General features: G+C 43.9%; 1 protein-coding gene across 6 annotated transcripts in view; it reads right to left on the reverse strand.

Annotated features, from left to right (window-relative positions):
- Positions 1-23,811, reverse strand: part of LOC309663865 (carboxyl-terminal PDZ ligand of neuronal nitric oxide synthase protein) — a 302,668-nt gene that overhangs the window by 90,488 nt on the left and 188,369 nt on the right. For 3 of the 6 annotated variants that reach the window (XR_014265506.1, XM_082468481.1, XM_082468486.1), the window contains exons 3-4: positions 8,798-8,890; positions 257-330 (exon numbers count right to left, since the gene is read on the reverse strand). The exons of 1 other annotated variant lie outside the window; for it this stretch is intronic. Coding sequence is in view for 3 of the 5 variants with exons in the window: in XM_082468481.1 (XP_082324607.1) it covers positions 257-330; positions 8,798-8,890 (167 nt within the window). In the remaining 2 variants the exon portion in view is untranslated. The remainder of the gene's footprint in view (positions 1-256; positions 331-8,797; positions 8,891-23,811) is intronic. 2 more of the 6 variants (XR_014265505.1, XM_082468484.1) reach the window with 1 other exon arrangement.

The following is a 23,811-nucleotide window of genomic DNA, read 5'->3' on the forward strand; positions in this document are numbered from 1 at the left end:
TCTCAAGTGACAACTAAAAGACTTGCATTAAACATCAAGCAGAAACCCTTCATAGTTCCCTTAGTGCTACTGAGCATGAGAAGAATTTTCCTCTCTTTCTTAAAGAGAGAGCAGATTTGCTCCTTGTACTTACATCTACAGAAGTAACAGGTCTCAGGAGGGAAAAAGGAGAAATTTATTTTCATTTGTCTGGACCCACCAACCCAACAGATGGCTCCCAGAGAGGACAGGTGTACCCCGGGGACCGGGCTCTTACCTGTAGATAGGGTCCTGCATCACCAGCATCTTGCTCTCATCCCACGTCCACTCCTTTTTCTGCAATAAAAGAAGCTGTAAATGAATAAGTTAGGCTTGTCCTCAGCTACAGAACCAGGGCACACACTGAGCTACTAACGCTTATGCAAACACATGCATTTGCTTCCGGCCTTGTTCCCTCTAAGAGGCCTGGAATCGATTGCTCCAAAAGGACAAGCGGAAAATGTCAAGTATCTGGTCTGATCAGTTTCCTTCAAGCGCTTTAGGAGAGTGTCTCTCAAGGGTGCAGAGGGTAGGCAGGAGCCAAGGGGTCTCAGGAGACTGCAATCTAAATCATAACTTTCATGGAGAAATCACCAAGAAAAAAAAAAAGATCATACATCACTCCAGAGGAGCGGGAGAGGCAGGGAGAACAAAAGGGAGAAGGGGTCATAGACACTGAATGATGCCATCAAATGCAAATGATACGTGGACCCCAGCCTCCCTCCCTTAAAGAGGGGGGGAAAAGGCTGAACACAGCCTGGCAAGCTAACTAGTACATTTACAGCCACCCATAAGAGGATACTCGTCTGGCTTTGAACCTAACTTTCTGTGAACACAAAGGAGACAGATCCCTAAGCAGCTGGGGATAGAGGACAGGCATGAGGATGGAGGAAGGTGGGGGGAGAGGATTCTGGGGCAGTACTGGAGACCCCAGATGCTTGATGAGGTCAGTAGCACCCCAACATTTTGGAGAAGTAGCTGCCACGTGCCCTCAGGTCCCACCCGTAGGCGCAGGGACAGAGGACTCTGCTCCACCTTCACTGGCCTTTGTCACAGGGGCAATGCTGTTCAGGACCCCTGGGGAAGAAAACACTCAGCTCCCCATGGAAGAGAAAGGGGGGACGGGGCTCATTACCAGCTGGCAGGGGTGAAAGTCCCTGCACTTTTCTTAGCTGGAGAGCCTGGAATCCCCTGTTACTCCTGGCAAAGGGGGGAGTCTAGGCTCCCCACTCACAGTCTTTGCTGGCCTGGGTGGTGGGGAGCCCATTTTCCTGTGTTGTCTGGCTGGAGGTTTTCTGCCTTGCTATGCCGTCCCTTCCCTCCTCCTTTGGCTAGAGAGAGAGCAGGCTTTGTTGGGGCTCTGTGCCATATCCAGGTTGCAGGCTTCTTCGGCTCCGAGTCTGGGATATATGAGATTAAAACGAACCTCAGGGAGCTCACAGCTGCGTGCTTCCGTACGTCCCCAGCCAGTCTGCCTTGCCCCACCTCTACGTTTGTTTTACAGATAACGTCCAGGGTTTTCAGTTGTACTTTGGCAGGAAGAATAGAGAAAATTGCACCCATCCAAAAAGTGAAAGTCTGGTTTGTATGTTTTTTTAAAAACTCCAGATGCCAGGGCTCCAACTCTTTGGGGTCATTCACATGATGGGTCTAAGCTCACGTGAGGCCCGGTCATCTGTAGCTTTAACAAACATTTCAGGTGACTGTGATGTGACCCCAGGGTTGAGAGCCATTCTTCTATACCAGAGAAAAGGTATAAATTGAAATCCCCAACAGGAGGATCTCTTTCACACACAGCACAGTCTGGAGTCTCAGGCCTGGCACGGGAAGGATCTCCTGACACTAAAGACAGCCAACCGATGGTGATCCCATTAACCACTGCCCCTGGCCAAGGCCCCCCCCACCCCGGTGTTGCTCAATAAACAGCCACTGTGAACTAAACACCTGGATGACTAACAGCAGAGGCTGCTCTGCTCCTGAGGGAATCGAGCCCCCGTTTTCTCATGTTCTTAACTATCAAGAAAGTCTGCTCATAAGAGTCCTTGCTGCTCTGATGTAATTTTCAAAGTTAACACAAGAGTTAATAACTCAATGCACCAAGAAGTCCATAAAACTCCGAGAAGCTGCCACACCCACTGCTTTCCTCTCGGAGGAAAGCAGCCCCAGAGAGGGTTCTTTCTGAGTGTGGGTGACTTGGCACACGCTGCGTGCACCTCATGAGCCATCCTTGCTAACCCAGCCGTGACTGACGGGGCTCAGGAGCAGCACCCGACTGCACATGAGGAAGGTCAAGTGTCACGGAGGGGCTGGCCAGACCTGCCTAGTCCTTGAGCTACACGATGAGAAGACCCAGTTCCACCCACTCAGATCCTCTCTTTGGAGACTACCAAGTCCTAGACGGAGCCCAGGCTGAACCCCCAGTAACGGTAGGTGGTTTCTGTGACCAGCTGCATACTTTCCACTCAAACAGACTGCCGTGCTGAGGCAGAGGAAGCATTGTGTGCCAGCCCATGTTTCCGCCTAGCCTGAAATAAGCCTCTGTTCAAGTTGATCTGGGCACGACTCTTCCTTGCAAGTCTAAGGAATGCAACTAATACATTCATCAAAAAGAAAGAATAATGAGGCAAAATGATACAGAATAAATATTTTTCTTTCTCTGGAAGACACGAGGAGAAGGATGGAGAGACCAGACTCCCAGGGAACCTTGTGTTAATTTATTGAGGAACATCAGAAGGGTCCACAGCAGGCAGAAAATACTTTACTTCTTGAAGTGATATCAGCATCTGTATAGAATATGCTGGCCAAAAATAATAAACATCTTTTCACTGACTTACTTACTAATTTTCCTTTACTGAAAATCCCATTAAAATCCATTTAAGTAAAATCCATAAAATCCCATTAGATCTCCCTTTAAAGGTCTTGCAGTAATCCTTGCATGAGTCCATTCAATCTATGCAGGGATAAGGAAATTATCAAAACAACTCAAAGGGCTTGGAGGGTAGACGGGACTCAACAACGTTTCAGTTGTTCAAGAACCTAAGGCAAATATGGTTGGAGCATTTTAACCCAATCTCCTCAATGCCTGAATGGTGCTCCAACACTTTGATAACTAAAGCCTCTCCACTCCTCCTCGCCACACACTCAATATCCTTCCTATCCCACCATCTTTCAAATAAGGCCCAGAGCAGTGCAGTTTCTTGAGCAAGGTGTCCCCCTAGTTAAAATAGCCCAGTCAAGACTAGAACCAAGTTCTCCTGATTTTTTGACCCGTACAGGTCCTCTGGTACAATTCAGAGTCAACGTGGTATTATCTGAATAGCGTAACTCAGAGGGAGGCAATGTGTGTCTTAAAAACGATTTGATTCTTCTCTTTGCTCTGACACTGTTTTACACATCTCCATTTTTCAAACGTTGTAGAGGAAAAAAACACACACACAAAGAGACCACCCCCTCCTTACTTTTCTATATGGAAACATTCTTCTAAGGAAAAAATTTTAGAAAAAAAAAAGGTTAACGAGAGAAAGAAAAGCTACTGATCTACCTTTATGGGATTATAAATCAACCATATAAATCGACCATAAAACAGAGACATTATTGAATGGTAACTATAGCCAAACTCAGTTGAACTGTCCTCAGAAAACTCACACAGCTCCAAGTTACACCTGAAAACCACTTTTTTTTGTTTTTTAGTGCTTGGAAATAAGCCTTGGAGTCTTGGTAGCTATGTGAGGAAATCTTCAGTTTTGCTACCCACTGTCCTCAATGAGCTGTGGTCTCCAAGATATGCCAGGAAATGAAGACATTTCAAGTCCAAGTGGGAGTGGAAAAGGAGGTGGAGGGGGGGAAGAGAAGAGGGGATACATCTTTAAAGCTGTCAGCACCTCTTTGAGTGCTTTTGAGGGAAAGAGTGCCCTTCACAGCCGTACTCACTGCAAACAGCCCAGGGGGACCAACAGGACTGATCGAGGCTGGTCTTCAGGCTCCTTCCACCTGAAGCCCAGGCTCAGGCAGGGCCTCCCTGGTATCACTGGGAGCACAAACAGTACCAGCATTGAGGCCAGTGAGTGAGGCCCAGGGAGACAAGATCTACCTCCTCACTAGCTCCATAAATATAAAGAAATGGGGGTAAAAATATGAGTGGGCAGAGTACCTACTGGAGCAGACTGATGCCCTTGGGGCAGCTGTCTGGCATTTTGCCATACATATACACGTACAGAATTGGGGTATCACTCCTTTCTCTTACTCTTTGTCCCCTCCGTACATACAAAGGACACTCACTCAAGGCACTGTTGAGCCTTTTAAGAGGCCTCTGAATTAGTTTATTAACCTGTCTCTCTCCATACCTTTCCCCACCCCAGCAGTCTCCCCTTCCCTCCTCTTTTTCTTCTCTTTTAAAAATGAATTTCTTACTCCAAGGTAATTAAAAAGTCATGAGATGTAGAGAGTAGCTTCACTTGAAAGAAGGTTCTGCTTCATATATTGGCTAGTAAAAAATTTCTGGAGAAAAGAAGATGTTATCACAAGAATGTGCCCCACAGACCTCCAATTACAGGAAGTTTAACTAACCAAGGGCCCTGGCTGCTGCATTCTGAAATCCATCACTACGTACACGCAGGGGCCCTGCCCCCAGACAGTGACCAGTGTGCGGGGATCCTGAGGAAGCCCATTCCTAGGAGACACAGGGATCCTCTGACAGATGACTCTGGCTTCAGAACTCCCTGACGGCCCTGCCAAACCTTCCTCAGACCGTGCTGTACTCTAAGAGACCTTCACCCAACCTACCTGCCTTCCTTCCTTCCTCTCTCCTTCACTTGGAGTCAGACCCACACTGAAATCTGACAGCTATCTCAGCCTTGTCTCCCCACCTCCTCCCACAGGCATTTAATCCTGTCTTGGCATCTACTTGTTGGAGGACCTAGAATAACACAGAAAGTGAGAAAGTAAAAAAAAAAGGAAAGATACAGGAAAGTCATATTTAGCTGCTTCACTTTTTGTTCTCACAGGAAATTTCCCAGTTGACATGGGAAAAAAAAAAGTCCTTTCTTCCATTTAAGAACTTTATATATTGCTTCCTTGACACTATCAAAATTGATCTCAACTTTACAGACAAACAATGAGGCTCCGGAAGTTAACTTACTCCCCTGCAAGGCCATCTAGTGAAGCGGTAATTAAAGTCCAACCTGTCTACCTCTAGACCCCACGTTCTCTTTGCTACTCCAAGTGATGAAGTCAAAGGTTTTCACTCTCCACTGCCAGGAAGCTTTTCACTTTCAACAGAGGGAGAGGGGTAACGGGCTTTCAGTGTATGCTTTTATAAGACCGCCGAATGAGGTAAGCACATCCTTGAGTTTAGATTCTTCTCTTTTCTTTATCTAATGAGTGCAAATATCCAGCCCTCCATGGAAAGTTACAGCCATTTAGTTATTCCAAAATCTCCTGCCAGGGAATATTATATGCGAACTGGTTCAGAGGTAGGTCTGCCTGGAACAGGGCCAAGAACAGAAAACAGAGTCAGGGATAATTATCACAGAGGTCCTTCCTCCTTTTGGAACCCAGAAATGGATATGGCAGTTTTGAAGGCCTTCCCTAGGAACCCAAAAGTAGAGGAAGAATTTGTATTTCCATTTATTTCCTATCCCTACTGGAAACTATCAGTAGGCACATCACAAAGTCTGTCTGCTTTATCATTATTTATGCTCCTGAAAGCAATGGTGACTTCTCAAAAAATAATTTAAAAAAAATTTTTTTTAAATCACCTTGCAAAGGCCACATTAACGCAGCTTGGCAAGTTCTCCATGCCTCCAGACAGAATAGGATTAGCCTGAAAACACAGCTACCACACATCTTAAGGTATAACCTATATAGATATAGAAAACACATTTCAAAACTGAAGCACTAATGAGTTCTCACACAATGCACAAAATTCCTAATACGCCTGTTTTAAAACTAGCAGAAAACATGGTAGAAAGAAGACTGGACTCAGTTTAGTCCTGGCTCCATGACTAGCTGGGTGACCTCAGGACCGTTACCGGGTCTCTCTTGTCCTCTGTTACCACATCTAATCAATTAGGGGATCAGACTAGAGCATTTCTAAAGCTCTTTCTCCCAAATTCTGGTTCTATAATTCTAAGTGCCTCCTTTTCTTACCCAAATAGATCTCAGTTGTGTGTTTCGAACTAACAGTACTCTTTGAGCAGGAAACTAGTTTCCTTGTGATGTGATATCCCAGTGACAGGGTAAAGGCTAGAAGTTAAAGACACTGGATTAATTCATTAGGCATTTCCTATAGAGCAGTTTTTCTCTGAAGGATTCTGAAGAGATTAGTACACACACAGCAACATGGTAGTGGGAAGAACCCACTTGGGATTTGAACAAGACAGACCTGGTTCAAACCTCAACTTTACCACTGATGGGACTTGAGGTCTTGGGCAAGTTGCTTAATCTTCTTCTGCAAACCAAGCCTTAAAATGGTACCTACCTCACAGGATGGTTGTGTGGATCTAATAAGTATACACTGCATCAGACCAGGCCTGGCAAAAGGCAGGGGCTCAATATCAGTGTTAGCTGTTATTGTTGGCTGTTCTCATTATCATCTTAGTGTGTAATTACGTTCATCAGCTTGCCTCCACTGGTCTTCTACCCTCTCAAACAGATGAAATAGAACTGGAAAGAAGACGTGGTCCCTGGCCCTAAAGGCTCACAGCCTACGGGGTAAAGAGACAAATAACTATAATGCAGTGTTATAGGAGCTATGATAGACCTATGTATGCATATAGTGTCATTCAAAATAGCTAATTTTGCTGGAAAGGGTCCATATCTAATACCCCTATGTATCCTACCCAGTTCCTTGAACATGGTAGACACAGTAAATATTTGTTAATGAGAACAGTAGAGCCTTTCTAGAACAATGCTTTAGGCTATCCCGACAAAGTTACTGGTGTATATGAGAAACCACAGGAAACAGAGGCCCTTTAGGGTGCTTTTGTAGAAAAATCCTTTGGATGAAGTTCAAGACTAATCTTCCTTATTCAGAAGTCCCCTCCCTAGCAAATGGTGCAATAGTGTGATTCCAATACTATAATAAATAATCATTATCATATACACAGGAAAGATCATTACTTGGGCCTAGTTGGGAGTTGAAGAAAATATACTGATTGAGAAACCACAAAGCCAAGCCAATTATCTTAGTAGCTGGGTTCACACCACAAATAAAACCTAAGATTCGTAAGGGAATTTGAGATTCATTATCTGTTAGCATCAGTTCAAGATGACAGCATTTTAGACACATTAATATAAACAAAAAGTTTTTTTTTTTTACATCTCAGTAAGAGATGATCACAATATACTTGGCTACTGCCTGCATTAGAATAATACACCTGAAGATCAGAGTCACTGAAGAAGTCCCACTCATAAAGTTAGCAATTTCCACTGAGGCTTTTCTATGCTTGGGAAGGCTCTCATCCTTGTTTGTTTTTTTTTTAAATGGGAAGGTTGACAGAGGAGAAAAAGGGAGAAGAATGTGACAGCCAAAAGTAACAAATGAGACTTCATTTGACCCAACTGCTAAGTACTTAGTTCTTCCTGATTTAATGACCATCATACACAAAACATGTTCATTTACCCAGCTAGCCAACAGCCAAAATCGTTGGAAACACACTACACATACCAGGTGTCCAAGTGAGTGCTGAGCTTACAGAGATGGCCCCTGCCCTTAAAACATTCTCTGGAGAGCAGGGAGTTCCTGTAAACATGCTTCTTCCCACAGCCCGGAGGCATACCACCATTCAACAGTCATGGACAGGCTAGGGAAAGAGAGGCGGCTTGGTGGCTGCTTTGGGAAGTGTTTAACCTCTGAGGTTCCCATCCTGCCTCAGAGGTTCAGGGGGCAGAAACACACAAACCCATTTGGCCTCTAGGGTCTGCTTTCTCTGTAGCCCAGAAGGTTCTCAAAAACCTGAATAAGCACAGGTGACCTATACATACACATGCAAGCACCGAAAAGCATGGTTCCAGAGCTGGTGCAGAGTAATTGATCTGACAAGGGTAAAGTGATCACCTAATCCAACTCTTCATTTTATAGTTGAAGCTCCAAAAAGCAAACTAACTTGCTTAGAACCACATAGTCAGAAAGAGAAGAGCCAGGACCAGAAACCAGGTCTTCTCCAATCAGCTGAGGGCTCCTTCCAGCATGCCACACTGACCCAGTAAAAAGCAACATGTTGGCCACGCTCTAGCCTTCCTGCAAGCTGAATAGCAGCAGTGGCTGGGTCTTGAGGGACTACTGAAATAGATGGGCTAAAGCAGCAGTAACTGTAACAAGAGGACACAAGGACACACAATGGGGCCGGATGCCACCTCAGCTGGAACTGAGAGTTATTCCTGCAACAGAATGGGACAACTTCTGAGGAAGCCGCCTCTTATCCCCTCCCCCACTGAACCCTGCTACTTGCCCTCACTTGAACTTAAAGCATTTCCCAAGATCAAGACTCAAAGGTAAAGGTATCAAATGGGGGAAGGGGTCTGAATGCCAGGATGACAGGAGATGACCCTTGTCACTCACGGGATACCAGGACTGACCAAGCCAAACAGCTGACTAGGCCTTTGGCCCCTGCCTCTTTGCTCCAGCTGTAGCCTCTCAACACTGTTGCTGGTCAAAGCAGACCACCTCACCAGATAAGGGAAGGATTCTGTCCGGAAGGTAGCCTAGAAAGAAAAGCTATCCCACGCCTACCTCCCCTCCTTCCCTCTTCACCAGAGTTTGTGATTCAGAGTCACTTACCTTTTTCTTCTTCTTCAGAATCACTTTCACTCCATCCACTGAAACCATAATGCTCACCTTCTTCTTCTTGATGTTTTTGGCTTTAAACTCATACTGCAAGTGAGAAGAGAACAAGAGCACAATCCAGTTAGATCAGTGCATCTGCACAGCCCCAGAGAGCTCATGACCTGGAAAGGAGGGCCACAGATGGGCCTAGGGAGCTGATGCAGTTTCCGGGGACATGAAGCACCTCAGGGGATGTAAAAGCAGGTAGATGTCTGCAGGCAGGGGCTCGGCAATATTTGGGTTGGAATAGGGACTCTGAATGGTCACTGGTTTTACCACTCAGCCATCAGGTAGGGCCATGGGAATGGACCTGATCCATTCTATCAAGATGAAAACAGAGCCTACTCTGAAAATCTCATGAGAAATCCAGAACCTTCCCTCAATAACTCATTCTGACATTTAATGACTTTCGCTGTCAGGCAAGTTTTCCTCGTGTCTACCCAAATGCTGCTGGGACTCTATTCCATCCTCAGTGAAGATTAGGAAGATTGGCACCCATCTTCAAATCGGGGTTTTTACATACTTAAAGATCATTATGAAATGTAAGTTATTCTCCGCAAGTTCAAGTCCCAAATTCCTTTATCTGTAGGTCAGTCTCCAAATCTACCCATAGCCCCGTTAACCTAAAATATTCTAGAGAGTATTCTAAAAAGGATCTGACTTATGATAGTTGTAAGGGAGGGCATTACCTTACAAACCCTATATTCTAAATTTCTGTTTGCAATCCCGAATAGGCCTGCTTCAACCACAACTACACTGCTGAGGGATGCTGGCCCTCATCTTCAATCCCAGATATTTTTCTATCACATTTGCTCACTCACAGCCATTTCTTAGGTTTGTGCAGACATTCAGAATGGTGGAATAATTCTACACTTTCCTCACTGAATTTCATTCTGAGCGCTTACCCATTTTCATCTGGTTCCCATCTTAGTATCACCACCTAGCAAACCTACCTGCCAAGCTCTCTAATCAAAGATCTGGTCTACAGATTAAAAAAATAACAATACAAGACCCGGGGCCAAAATCTCTACTCCAACCTACAGGCTCTCTTCTCTGGGACCTTTTATACTCAAAACCCTTTCCCACCATGCCACCACCCAAGCTTAGTAAGGCATCCAGCTCCTTGCCTGGACATCTAAAACCTAACTATTTCTACTTGGTATTTTGACAGATATGAACTTTAACCAACTTAACAAGATGAAAACATAACCTACTTTGAAAACCTCACGAGAAATCCAGAACTTTCCCTTGGCCATGCCAATTAATACTCTGATTTTAAGAACTCAGATTAGAGCTTCTTACTGTCTGTATTCTATCCCTTCCACTGAAGTCTCAGCTCATTTTCTTATTCTGTTGCAGAGTTAGTGCTGATGCCCACTGGCTGTCAGCTTCTCAGAGACAAGGACATGACCTAGCTAACTGAGGTGAAATATTTTTCTTTACATCGTCAGGGCAGGTTCTGGTTTACTGCTGATCTGAGTTTCCAGGTGATGGCAACATACATCACTCCCCAGTCTGGCGGTCACTTCTCCCAGCCTCCCAATCACTCTATCCTGTCAACAGCTGTCATTTTTACCAGCGATCCTGAAAGAAGAGCAAACCGGAGCAGCAGACACATAGGAGAAAGAGAAGAAAACTTCAGCTTCAGACTCTGCTTCAGAGTCTGGGAACCCAAAGCCAATTAAGAGTAATACAATAAAAGAGAGCAAGCGTGTCTGACAGGATGGGGAGAAGTGCTATCTGTACTGGAGTCTGGCTTATAAGAGGGCCTCGGCCATGTAACAAATTCCTCTCTAGGTCAACGGCTGTAAGCTGGTGAAGGCTACAGTTGTGTGATTGGCATGCACTTCAGGACACAAGCTACAATTTGCAGAGTGTCCCCCTGACTGCAGCCTTCGGCTCAGGTGCAGCACTACATGAACTGAAATTACCTCTGGGTGGGAGAACTAGCGTGAGAATCTGTAAGTTGGCTGACTTTGGCCTTATGCCTGCTGGGAGAGGTGAACCAGCTCCATTTCCTGACCTCACCTGCGTTTACCTCTGCTCACAGGCTCTCAATAAACACAGTCTTTCAGCTGTGCCTCCCTTGGGGACACATCACTAAAATCATAGCTGCTCCTGCCAGTCGAAGGAGGGCAGAGAGGTGTGTTTTGATGAACTCAGTGGGGGCAGACAAGGGCTCAAGAGTCCAGGAAACACCCAGAGGTGGACAAAACCTGCCCTAGACAGGTCAATCCTTGCCTGTTTTATTGTCTTTGCTCTCTTCCATCCAGCATGTCACTCTCACAAGCTCCACATACTTCCTTCTTCCCTTTTTCCAGCAAAAAATTCAAAGCAGTGAATACTAAGTACCTATCTCTGCAGGGCAGGATGTCACCTCCCAGCCCTGGTTTCAGAGAGCATACTGCCTGCTAAACCAGACCCTTAAATGTCTTACATTTCCAGGAAAATCTTGTAGCTGGCCATATCTCTTTCTTGTTTGGCCCACCACCCTATTGGTTTCATTCTCTCTGGGATCTTTTTAAAATCAGTATCCCCCAACCCAAGGCTCGCAAGAGACGCCCAACCAGCTCCTTGCTTGTGTATCTGAAACCTGAACTATTTCCACAGTTCGTGTTTTGACAGCGTTGGCCATGCCTTTAATACTCTGATCTTAAGAACTCAAAATGCAGCTAAACATTCTCTTTAGCTGGAACTGGAAAACAGCCTCTAATTCGATCACTGTACACACACTCCCAGGTGGCTCTTCTATGGTGTGTGGGCACGGTAACTGCACGGAGAAGCATGACCAAACGATTGCATTATAATCTCAATGACGGTGACAATACAGGTGACCTTCCTTACAACAGCTGGTGGAATGCTCTCTGGAGTGCTTCAAAATGAAGAGGGCAGAAGAGGCATGAAACAGGCTTCTAGGACCTGTTACAGCTGCCAGTATGTACCACCTGACTGCTGCTTAGAAGGCTCTTAGGTTCGACACACTTTGCAGCACCTACTCCACCTGTCTGGTGGTCAGATGTCCCAAACCCTTTCCAACTGAAGAATAGGTACTCAGATGGTAGTTTTGTTGAAAACTAGGGAAATGAAATCAAGTGTCTGAAAAGCTTTAAATCTTTATTATCATAAAAGCATTCATTTATACGGCAATTATATTGCACTTGACAACCATATTACTGTGCTCACTGTGGGGACGGAAAATGGATTTGGAACAGAGGAGACGCTGGGAGTGACTAGAACAGAGAAAAGAGACTCACAGGGACAAGCCCTCCTTTTTACCAGACTGTGCTGCTCCGAGGGGCAGGCGGGCCCAGGAGGAAGCATCTGTGTTCCTCAGGATAGGAATCTAGTCTGCCCAGGCTTGGCCAGGGGCTGAAGAACAAACAGGACCGCTGATGCCACCGTCTGTGGTCCAGGCCCGCCTCCCACAAAGCCCATGCCAGCTCTGGAGTCTGTGCCAACAGGCCTGGCTCTTCCCCCAGCGTGGCCAGGCTGACCTGATATATTTGCTTTGCTAGTCAGAGCCCCACCAGCAAGGACAGATTAAACCTTACAGGACCTGACCTTGTAGGGAACAAAACAATACAAGCCCTGGAACACTAACCACTGACTAGAAAGACCAAATGTCTGGGGTTCATAAACAGAGCCTTGGGACCCTGCATGGGAACAGTAGCCCTGGAACTTAGAGTGCTGTGCCAACCAGTGAGGCCCATGAAGGGGAAACTGGGTAGAGGGAGGGGTTCAGATCCAGCGGGAGCCAGGAGTAAACACTCAACCAGAACACTGGCTGGAAGTCAGAGAGCTGCCAACAGAACAGGATGTCTCTGATACCCCAATGCTTCCCTGTCCCCAACTCCCAGAACTACCTCCTAATCTTGTGTGTCTCCAGTTTCAGCCACAGGGTGTCCAAGAAGGGAAAGCAGGAGGTCTGTTAACAGGGGAGTGAGTTAATGAAGGGACTGGCCCAGCCCTGAGCTTGAGGCTGTACTGCAGAAACAGAAGTAACAGAATCACTTTCTTAGTAGTCGGGAAGGTTGGGGCTGTATACACACACGCACGTGCACACACACACACACACACACACCCTCTTAACAGTCTATTTTCACAATAATGTCTAGCTATCTGAAGAATCTGGGTTTTTTTTTTTAAAATAAGGATCCTTGGTTCCTCAATTACCTTGTCTACAAACAATTTAAACCGAGTGATGCACTCTCTCACCAGCTATGTAGGAAGCTGGTCCTCTCACTCGTCTCCATAAAATTTCTTTTGCCTAGCTCCTTCCCAGTGTCCCCACAATGCTTAGTTATGAATCAAGGTGCTCAGAGGCTACTTTACCAAGAGAGGAGATTTAGTTTGCAAACGCAGATAGTGATGCTCTGGCTTGGTAAGTCCTTGGCTTATAATCAGCTGTGTTCACCACCTGTCTAGAGGAAGTCTCGAGGCTTTGCTTCCTGTGCATGATCGCAGGAAATTTAAAAGTGAATTCTAGTAGTGCCATTGGGTATTTTAATCATATTCTGCCCATAGTCTTGGGTTCAAGAGTGCAAACACATCTCCACAACAAAACTGTAAGCACCTCAACCAAAGGCACTGTCTTGTCAAGGGTTTGTAGGAAATCATTTTGCACTTAACATCTGAAAGTTTAACAGCTTAGGTAATAAGATACAAAATCTGAGTACGTCCATATTCAGAGCATATTCACAACAGCCCAAAGGTGGAGGCAACTCCAGTGTCCACTGATGGATGAACAGATAAACAAAATGTGTTAGAGACATATAATAGGATTTACTCAGCCTTAAAAAGGAGATTCTGACACGTGCTACAACATGGATGTAGCTTGAAGACATTATGTTAAGTGATGTTTATGTTAAGCTGGAACAAACAGACAAATATTGCATGATTCCACTTACATGAGGTACCTAAGAATAGTCAGATTCAGAGACAGAAAGTAGAATGGTGGTCTTCAGGGTCTCGGGGAGGGGAGAGAATGAGGAGTTAGCATTTAATGAGTACAGATTTTCAGTTTTGGAAGATGAAAAGATCTGGAGACGGACAGTGGTGATGGCTGCACAACAATATAAATGCTGTATGTAGATGTCACAGAACTGTACATTTAAGAATGGTTGGTTGAAATGGAAAATTTTATGTAATATATATTTTACCACAATAAAAGATAAAAATCTGAAAACACTGTAACAAACACATTTCTTCTCATGGCAAGTCCCCTTAAATTCTGCTTGCGAAAGGATACTGCTGTTACTCTCCCACCTGCAAGTCAAACATGCCATACTTTTCCATACTTCCATGTAATTGCATTTGCTAATGTTTATGCCCAGAATGCCCTCTCCCCCCGCAATCTGCTTGGTGAACTCCTGCTTGTTCTTAAACTATCTACTCAGCCTTCTCCACAGAGAAGCCTTGCAGGTCAATGCCCCCTTTCCGTACGCTCCCACGTAAATACTTAAATTTACGCTGGGTAAATTTAAGTATTTATCCAGCTCTGTAGACCAGGGGATCTAAAACTTGTTTTAAATTCCATTCGGGATTCCTGATAAAATGGCAGAATCCCAGACCCAGGCCTCAGAGACGCTCATTCAGCAGATCTGGGATAGGGCCATAAGTTGGCATTGTTTTTGTTTGTTTTTCTGTTTGTTTTAACATCTTTAAAGTATAACTGCTTTACAATGGTGTGTTAGTTTCTGCTGTATAATAAAGTGAATCAGCTATACATATACATACATCCCCATATCTCCTCCCTCTTGCGTCTCCCTCCCACCCGCCCTATCCCACCCCTTTAGGTGGTCACAAAGCACTGAGCTGATTTCCCTGTGCTATGTGGCTGCTTCCCACTAGCTATCTGTTTTACACTTGGTAGTGTATATATGTCCATGCCACTCTCGCACTTCGTCCCAGCTTACCCTTCCCCCTCCCCGTGTTCTCAAGTCCATTCTCTACGTCTGCATCTTTATTCCTGTCCTGCCCCTAGGTTCTTCAGAACCTTTTTTTATTTTTAGATTCCATATATATGTGTTAGCATACGGTATTTGTTTTTCTCTTTCTGACTTACTTCACTCTGTATGACAGACTCTAGGTCCATCCACCTCACTACAAATAGCTCAATTTCATTTCTTTTTATGGCTGAGTAATATTCCATTGTATATATGTGCCACATCTTCTTTATTCATTCATCTGTTGATGGACACTTGGGTTGCTTCCATGTCCTGGCTATTGTAAATAGAGCTGCAATGAACATTGTGGTACATGACTCTTTTTGAATTATGGTTTTCTCAGGGTATATGCCCAGTAGTGGGATTGCTGGGTCATATGGTAGTTCTATTTTTAGTTTTTTAAGGACCCTCCATACCGTTCTCCATAGTGGCTGTATCAATTTACATTCCCACCAACAGTGCAAGAGGGTTCCCTTTCCTCCACACCCTCTCCAGCATTTATTGTTTGTAGCTTTTTTTGATGATGGCCATTCTGACTGGTATGAGGTGATACCTCATTGTAGTTTTGATTTGCATTTCTCTAATGATTAGTGATGTTGAGCATTCTTTCATGTGTTTGTTGGCAATCTGTATATATTCTTTGGAGAAATGTCTATTTAGCTTTTCTGCCCATTTTTGGATCAGCTTGTTGTTTTTTTGATATTGAGCTGCATAAGCTGCTTGTAAATTTTGGAGATTAATCCTTTGTCAGTTGCTTCATTTGCAAATATTTTCTCCCATTCTGAGGGTTGTCTTTTCGTCTTATTTATGGTTTCCTTTGCTGTGCAAAAGCTTTTAAGTTTCATTAGGTCCCATTTATTTATTTTTGTTTCTATTTGCATCTCTCTAGGAGGTGGGTCAAAAAGGATCTTTTGTGATTTATGTCATAGAGTGTTCTGCGTATGTTTTCCTCTAAGCGTTTTATAGTGTCTGGCCTTACATTTAGGTCTTTAATCCATTTTGAGTTCATTTTTGTGTATGGTGTTAGGGAGTGTTCTAATTTCATTCTTTTACATGTAGCTGCCCAGTTTTCCCAGCACCACTTATTGAAGAGGCTGTCTTTTCTCCACTGTATATTCTTGCCTCCTTTACCTTAAATAAGGTGACCATAGGTGTGTGGGTTAATCTCTGGGCTTTCTATCCAGTTCCATTGAGCTATATTTCTGTTTTTGTGCCAGTACTGGACTGTCTTGATTACTGCAGCTTTGTAGTATAGTCTGAAGTCCAGGAGCCTGATTCCTCCAGCTCCATTTTTCTTTCTCAAGATTGCTTTGGCTATTTGGGGTCTTTTGTGTTTTCATACAAATTGTGAAATTTTTTGTTCTAGTTCTGTAAAAAATGCCATTGGTAGTTTGATAGGGATTGCATTGAATCTGTAGATTGCTTTGGGTAGTATAGTCATTTTCACAATGTTGATTCTTCCAATCCAAGAACATGGTATATCTCTCCATCTGTTTGTATCATCTTTAATTTCTTTCATCAGTGTCTTATAGTTTTCTGCACACAGGTTTTTTGTCTCCTTAGGTAGGTTTATTCCTAGGTATTTTATTCTTTTTGTTGCAACGGTAAATGGGAGTGTTTCCTTAATTTCTCTTTCAGATTTTTCATCATTAGTGTATAGGAATGCAAGAGATTTCTGTGCATTAATTTTGTCTCCTGCTACTTTAGCAAATTCACTGATTAGCTCTAGTAGTTTTCTGGTAGCATCTTTACAATTCTCTACGTATAGTATCATGTCATCTGCAAACAGTGACAGTTTCACTTCTCTTCCGATTTGGATTCCACTTATTTCTTGCTCTTCTCTGATTGCTGTGGCTAAAACTTCCAGAACTATGTTGAATAACAGTGGTGAGTGGCATGCCACATCTTCTTTAACCATTCATTGATGGACACTGAGGTTGTTTCCGTATCTTGGTTACTGTAAATAATGCTACTATGAACATAGGAATACATACACCTTCTTGAATTAGTGTTTTCATTTTCTTCAGATAAATACCCAAAAGTGTAATAGCTGGATCATATGGTAGTTCTATTTTTAGTTTTTTGAGGAACTGCCATACTGTTTTCCATAGTGACTGTACCAACTTACATTCCCACCAACATGAGGTTTGTGTGAGGGTTCCCTTTTCTCCACATCCTCCCCATCACTTATTTCTTGTCTTTTTGATAACAGTCATTCTGACAGGTGTGAGGTGATATCTCACTGTGGTTTTGATTTGCAGTTCCCTGATGATGTGATGTTGAGCATCTTTTCATGCGCCTATTGGCCATCTGTATGCCTTCTTTGGGAAAACATTTATTCAGGTCCTCTGCCCAGTTTTAATTGGCTTGTTTGCTTTCTTGATATGGAGTTATATGAGTTTCTTAAATATAATTTGGATATCAACCCCTTATCAAATATATTGTTAGTAAATATCTTCTCCCATTCAGTAGGTGAATTTGTTGGTTTCTTTCCCTCTGCAAAAGCTTCTGAACTACTTCAACAAAAATTTAGAGGAATCGTTGTGTTTGAAATGTTTGGGACCACAAATGTTGACCAGATATTTCATCTTATGGATGAAGAAGTCACTGCCCAAAGATGGTAAAAAAGTTCCCCAGGTTCATTGGCGGAAAACCCAAGCCTGGAACCCACATCTTCTGTCTCTTAGTCCTGTTCTCAACATCTGTTCCCTATAGCCCCAGCACCTCAAGAGCCCAGAATCCTGGCTCCAGCAAATACAATTATTCATTCATTCCTCCTTTCATTCAGTACATGTGTAATGAGCTCTCTGATATGCAGGCAACTCCATCTTATAACAGGAAGCAAGAAGAGGAGGAAGAACTTACTGGAAATTAACTTCATAGGATCTGGAATATTCTCAGACCACTCAGTGGAAAGCATATAATCTCCCCCCACCCCAAATTCTTTCCCGTACTAATCGCACTGGCTGCCCTCATTTCCTTTGTTGCTTCCCACCCTGTTCCACACCCATGGACAATATCAATGACCTGGGAAGGGCACAGAATGCCAATGAGGTCAGAAAAACATGGCAAAGGGGCCCTGTGAACATAAGGAGACCTTCAGGGCAGGAAATATCCAAGTTCACTGCTGTTTGGAACACTGAGAAGCGGGGAGAGAGGTTCATCCAAACACAGATGTTCTGTGGGAAGGAGGCATTTTCAGTGTGGAGAGACCGGCATGATGGTAGAGGGCAAATTAAACAGGCCCTTGGATGACGCAGCGGCAGACTCAAACGCAGGCAATTTCGGGCTGTGTACTCAAGGGAGCCTCTGAGTGGTGGTTGCTCCCTATAGAGAGGAGACGAGACAGGCCCTGGAATACAGCCATCACTTTTTCTGACTGAGAGCATGTTGACAGGTCACGGGGAGCTGAACAACATATCAAATGATTAAGGGGCCCAAAGGGGTGATTTATGAAGCAAGGTAAGTACCACTACTAATAATAATCCACTGCTTTCAGGTTGCTTTTCCCTCCGCTAGTTCTTGCAGCACATTAAAAACATGTATTAGAACCTTCTCCTTTTAAGTAAAAATAGAGGCATAGGTGGGTGAAAAGCCAAAAATAAAACAAAACAAACCCTGACTGTGACCAATTCTATCCTTCTCCTCTAATATCTAACCCAGACCCTCCTCTAAATGGTTAACACGGTATCTCATGTAAGTAGAAAGATAAGGGACATTAAAATCATCTTCCAGAGGAAGAAAAAAAAAAGACACAACAATGCTTAAACAGTATAACTCATATCTACACACACACATACACACACACACCGCCCCCTAGAAGGAGTAAGCGCCTGCCAGTATTTAGTAGAGTCATGAATGAAGAATTTAAGGTTGCCTCTGACCAAAAATGGTATGAGACAAATAATGAATCCTCTTGTCTTTCTAAGGCTTGATTTACCTCTCTTTAAAAGAAGGCAATCCATCATGTTTTGTGACTTCCCTGCATCCCTCACCATCCACCATGCACATCCCCACACTTACCTTGCAGTTAAACGAAACGGTTCACATCAAGTATTACGAAGTCCCCTGAAGGAGCCACACTGGACAGTGCTGCTACTTCACATCAAGCATTTGCACCCTTAGCTGTGTGACCTTGGGCACCTAACCTCTCTGGGTATTACTCTTCTCTTTTGCGAGATAAGGGTATTGGGTTAGATTGTATCTGAGAACCTTCCCAGCTCTAAATGTGATTCAAGGTAACACAAAGCTCACAGCCCTTGTAGGAAGAGTGTGATGGGCAGGCCCACTTGAAGAAGGAAGGGGAGAAGGTGTAATAAAAAGGAAATGAGGGTGTTTGGCCAGGCCAGGCTGATCCCAGAAGCAGAGGTAGAGGATGGGAGGGAGAAAGGATGCAGACAGATGGGGGAGGGTTCTCAACTGGAAAATAAATTATTAAGAGTTTTGCATAGAAAGGAGGAGGGAGTTACATTCTTTAGGGTTTTGAAAACAGTGAAAAGCAGAGGGGCAGATGTTGAACATAATCTTGGCACCAGCACTGAGGATTCCAAAAGGAGAGAGACTGGAAATGGGAAACCTAGGAAAGACCAGGAACATATATCAAGTACTGGGTTGTAAGAATAAAGAAAATGTCTGGATGAGATCACTATATGGACTGAGAACCAGGATAAGGAAATGATCTCTAAATCCCATGCCTGGAAAAAGTAGCAATGCTCTCAACAATGACAGCACAGGTGAGCACAGAAGATGTGTTATACTCTACCTTGTACTGGAGAATCTGGCATAGGAATTAGAGGGGAATTTAGAGGTTACGTAGGTGTTCATTTGGGACTCCCTTTCCTAGCCTCTCCCAAGTCTTTGATCCGTTCAACCTTTCTCCCTTAGTTTAGATCCAGCAGCACAATGAGAAAGAGATGAGAAGACCTGGATAACCTGTGCTTGCACTCATCCATTAGGGTCATAAGAGTTTCCAGGTTTAAGCGGGGAAACAATGGGAAGACCACAGTGCACACAGCAGAACAGATGGCTGCAATGCACGTTCATGGAATAAGGTAAAAAGAAAGTCATTCTTGGGAGACACTGAAGAAACTATTTGAGGAGGAGGAGAAAAACAACAAAATCAGACTTGGGAGGGCTCTTAGAAGTAACAGTGTTGTCCCTGTCAAGTGGTCCTTCAGTCTAAAAGAATTCTGGCAGCTGTGTTTGAAAAGGAGTTTCTTACTCTGAATTGAAATGTACTCACAGAAGCTTCCACTTATGATTCTCTAAAGCAGTGCTTCTCAAGCTTTAAGGTCCATATGAATCACCTGAGGATCTTGTTACGTTACAGATTCTGTGGGTCAGGGGGTGGGGGTGGGTTCAGAGGTGGGGGGTGGAGGAGGGAAGTCCTGCCTTTCTAACAAGGTCCCAGTTGATGCTGACACTTTTGATCTACACTTTGAGTAGCAAGTCTCTAGGGCCAGAGTATATAAGTCCAAAAGATACTTGGACATGCTAGCTGTTTGAGCTAATGACCTCTAAGGTTTTCTTCAGTGTTAATATTCCATGATTCCTACCAATTGTATACGCCAATATTCTGGGTTACATCAAAACTGAGACAGGGTGTTACTTGTTGAGAGCTACCTTAAGATGGCCAAAAATCAAACTCTAATATACAAATGATAAAAAAAAAAAAAAACATTATCCAGAGCACAAGATCCCAAACTGGAATGGAATCTGAAGAGTTACTGACTTGTTTCCAAGCATAATAACTTCCTACTGTCAGTAGGTGGCAATATTTCCTCGGGGTCTAAAGAATTGCAAAGTGGAATGAAGGTTCTCAACTGTGGCTATACGCCGGGAACACCTGGGAAACTTAAGAAATCCTGGCATCTCGATCCCACCCCAGAAATTGGCTTAATTGGTCTGGAGTACAGACCAGGTGATTCTAATGTGCAGCTAAGGCTGAGGACCAGTAAAGTCAAGTGTAGCAGATACAGAGAAACAAAGAGTCCAGGAGGGGTAAGAGGTAAATGCTGGTCATCACATCACCCCTAAGTCCCTGAGTCTCCCCCTCCCACATTGGGACTGGCTCAGATGCACCACATAATCTCCACTCAGTCTCATCTTTCCTTTAAGCCCATCACCACTAGGTTATTCCAAGGCTGCACCAGATTTTACTTCCTCCAAAGTCCTATGATGATACTGCATCAAAAGATGCTAGGATGGTTTATGTAGGAAAAGCACTGTTATCGCTTGTTTTCTACAAGATTCAGTTTTAACCTCAGCAAAGTGCCCTACCCCGAAACTCATCCCCAGTACCAGCCTCAACTCCATGAGCTGGCAGCACTTTTCTGTAAAGGGCAAGAGAGTAAATATTTTATGCTTTGAGGGCCATACGGTCTCTGTTCCAACTATTCAACTCTGCCACTGTAGCATAAAAGCAGCCATAGGCAATATATAAGTCAGTGGCTATAGGCAGTGGGCTGGATTTGATCCATAAGCCATAGTTTGCCAACCCCTGCTTTACCCCACACCTGAGTTTCTTCTGAATTTTCTGTCTCCTCCCTATGACATCATGTTCAGGTACCAAGCACAACCACTGAGACACCCACAGTACAGGAATGAGACCACTGCATGGAGAATGGAAAATATATGAGGGGGCCTTGGGAGGCAGATAAGATTTGAAACACGGACCTATTCTGACTATTCAAAAATGAGGACAAAAATAGGGAGAAGAAAACCCCTTATACTAAGAACTGCAAAATCGCCAGATTTCTGACACATGGGGCCTATTCCTGGGATTCTTTTCCCATGAAGCAACAATCTGTAATCTGAGGCTGATTTTCATCACTTGCAACGGAAATCTAAAGTCAAACTTGTCAGGAAAAGACAATGAACTACCGGGAGTGAGATAGGACCAGACTAGGCAAGCAAATGAACTGTGACATAAGCCTCACACCTTATGCAAAAATTAATTCAAAATAAATCACAAGTGTAAATGTGAACCTATAAAACTTTTAGAACAGAAGGAAATTTTCACGACCCAGGGTTATACAGAATTCTCAGACATGACACCCAAAGCATGATCAAAGAAAACTGATAAATTAAACTTCATCAAAATTTAAAATTTTTGCTCTGCGGAAGCCAATTTGAAGTGAGTAAAAAGACAAGCTAAAGACTGGGAGAAAATATTTGCAAATTACACAGCTGACCAACAATAAACCCAGAACATACAAAGGACTCTCAAAACTCAACAGTAAAAAAAACCACCCAAGTACAAATTGGGCAGAGGACTTTTACAGAACTTCATCAGAGGCTATATGGAAGGCAAATAATCTCAGCAGAAGCCAACGAGGTCTGGTAGTTGGTTCAGTGTTGCTGTGTGACGGGAAGAAGTGGGACTGCAGTGAGACTCCTGCCTAGGAAACTAGGCTGGAAGATTATTTTTGCACATTGGAACCTCTGAAGTCTGCAATGTGAGTCTCAGGGCCTAATGAGACATGTCCAGACCTCATTACAGCTCCCTCAGACAGCAGGATATTCCCCCAAGTCTGGAATAATGGCCTCCCATGGAAAGATGTTCAACAGCCGTTAGGCAAATGCAAATTAAAACCACCATGGGATTCCACTGTGTACCCATTAGAACAGCTAAATTAGAAAATACTACCACCACCAAGCACTGGTGAGGATTCAGGGCAATTGAACCCCTCGTACACTGCTGACGGGAACGTAAAGTAGCACAACCGTTCTGGAAACCTGTTCTGAAGTTTCTCACAGACATACACTTACCATATGCCCAACAATACCTCAGCTAGGTACCTACCCTAGAGAAAGAAAAACTTCTGTTCACACAAACACCTTTATATGAATGTTTAGCAGCTCAATTTATCATTGCCAAAATTAGAAACAACCAAATACCCTTCAAACAGGTGAACAGATAAACTGTGGTACATCTATATAATGAAATACTACTGAAAAATATAAGGAAAACGGGTACTTCATGTGTGATGTAGTGTTGCTATAAAAAATTACAGGTAAATCAGTTGGAATGTAAAAAAAATAAATATAATAAAATGAATCAACTACTGATATGCACAAAACTTGAAAGTACTGCAAAGACATTAACGCTGAATGAAAGAAGATAGTCTCAAAAGATTACATACTGTATGAGTCCACTTATATAACATTCTCAGAAAGGCAAAACTATAGTTATAGTGACAGAGAACAAATCAGGGTAGTTGCCAGGGAGTAGGGGTGGAAGAGGGCATGACTGACCACAAAGGGATAGTGCAGAGGAGATCTTAGGGGTGATGGAATAGTGCTGTATCCTAATTGTGGTGGTGGTGACACGAATCTATACATAAACTAAAATTCATAAAACTACAGTTTAAAATCTATTCTACCCTGTTAATTTAAAACAATCAATTAAAATGCTTAGGGCTGGATGAAACGTCAGGATGGGGGATGTATCCCTACCTCCTCCTCAGGAGTCCCCCACTCCTCCAGGGTTGGTACAGACTGAATGTGAGGGGCACTGTCTCCACCGAACTAGACAATTAGGACCCTCTGCCTCCCAGGTCAAGGGCAGGGGCTTCCAGCGGTGGCCTACAGTACCAGCCCATCCAGGAGAACCTCATATTGCCTAAGGAGATGAGGGAAGTCTTCTCAGCCACAGAGTTCCTTCCAGCCTATACACAGCCAATACAGGTGCTGCCTGAATCACTGCACTGGGGCAATGGACACCCTTTAAGGTCACCCGACTGCTATTTCCTAGCCTGCTCAACCATGGCAACTCAGCCCCTACGGGAGGCCATTATTCCAGACTTGGGGGGATATCCTATTGCCTTAGAGAGCTGTGACCAGGCCTGGATATGCCTCTTTAGGCCCTAGAATTCAAGATCAAATTACAACGTTCCCAGGGGCAGAAATCATTTTTCAGCCTAGTTTCCTAGGCAGGAATCGCACCCCAGTCTCAGGTGTACTGTCACACAGCAACATCGAACCTACCACCACCCTGTTGGTTTCTGAACACCTCTGCCTGTC

This window comes from Balaenoptera physalus (genome assembly GCF_965194825.1).
Source record: "Balaenoptera physalus genome assembly, chromosome: 1".
In the NCBI taxonomy this organism is placed as follows: Eukaryota; Metazoa; Chordata; class Mammalia; order Artiodactyla; family Balaenopteridae; genus Balaenoptera; species Balaenoptera physalus.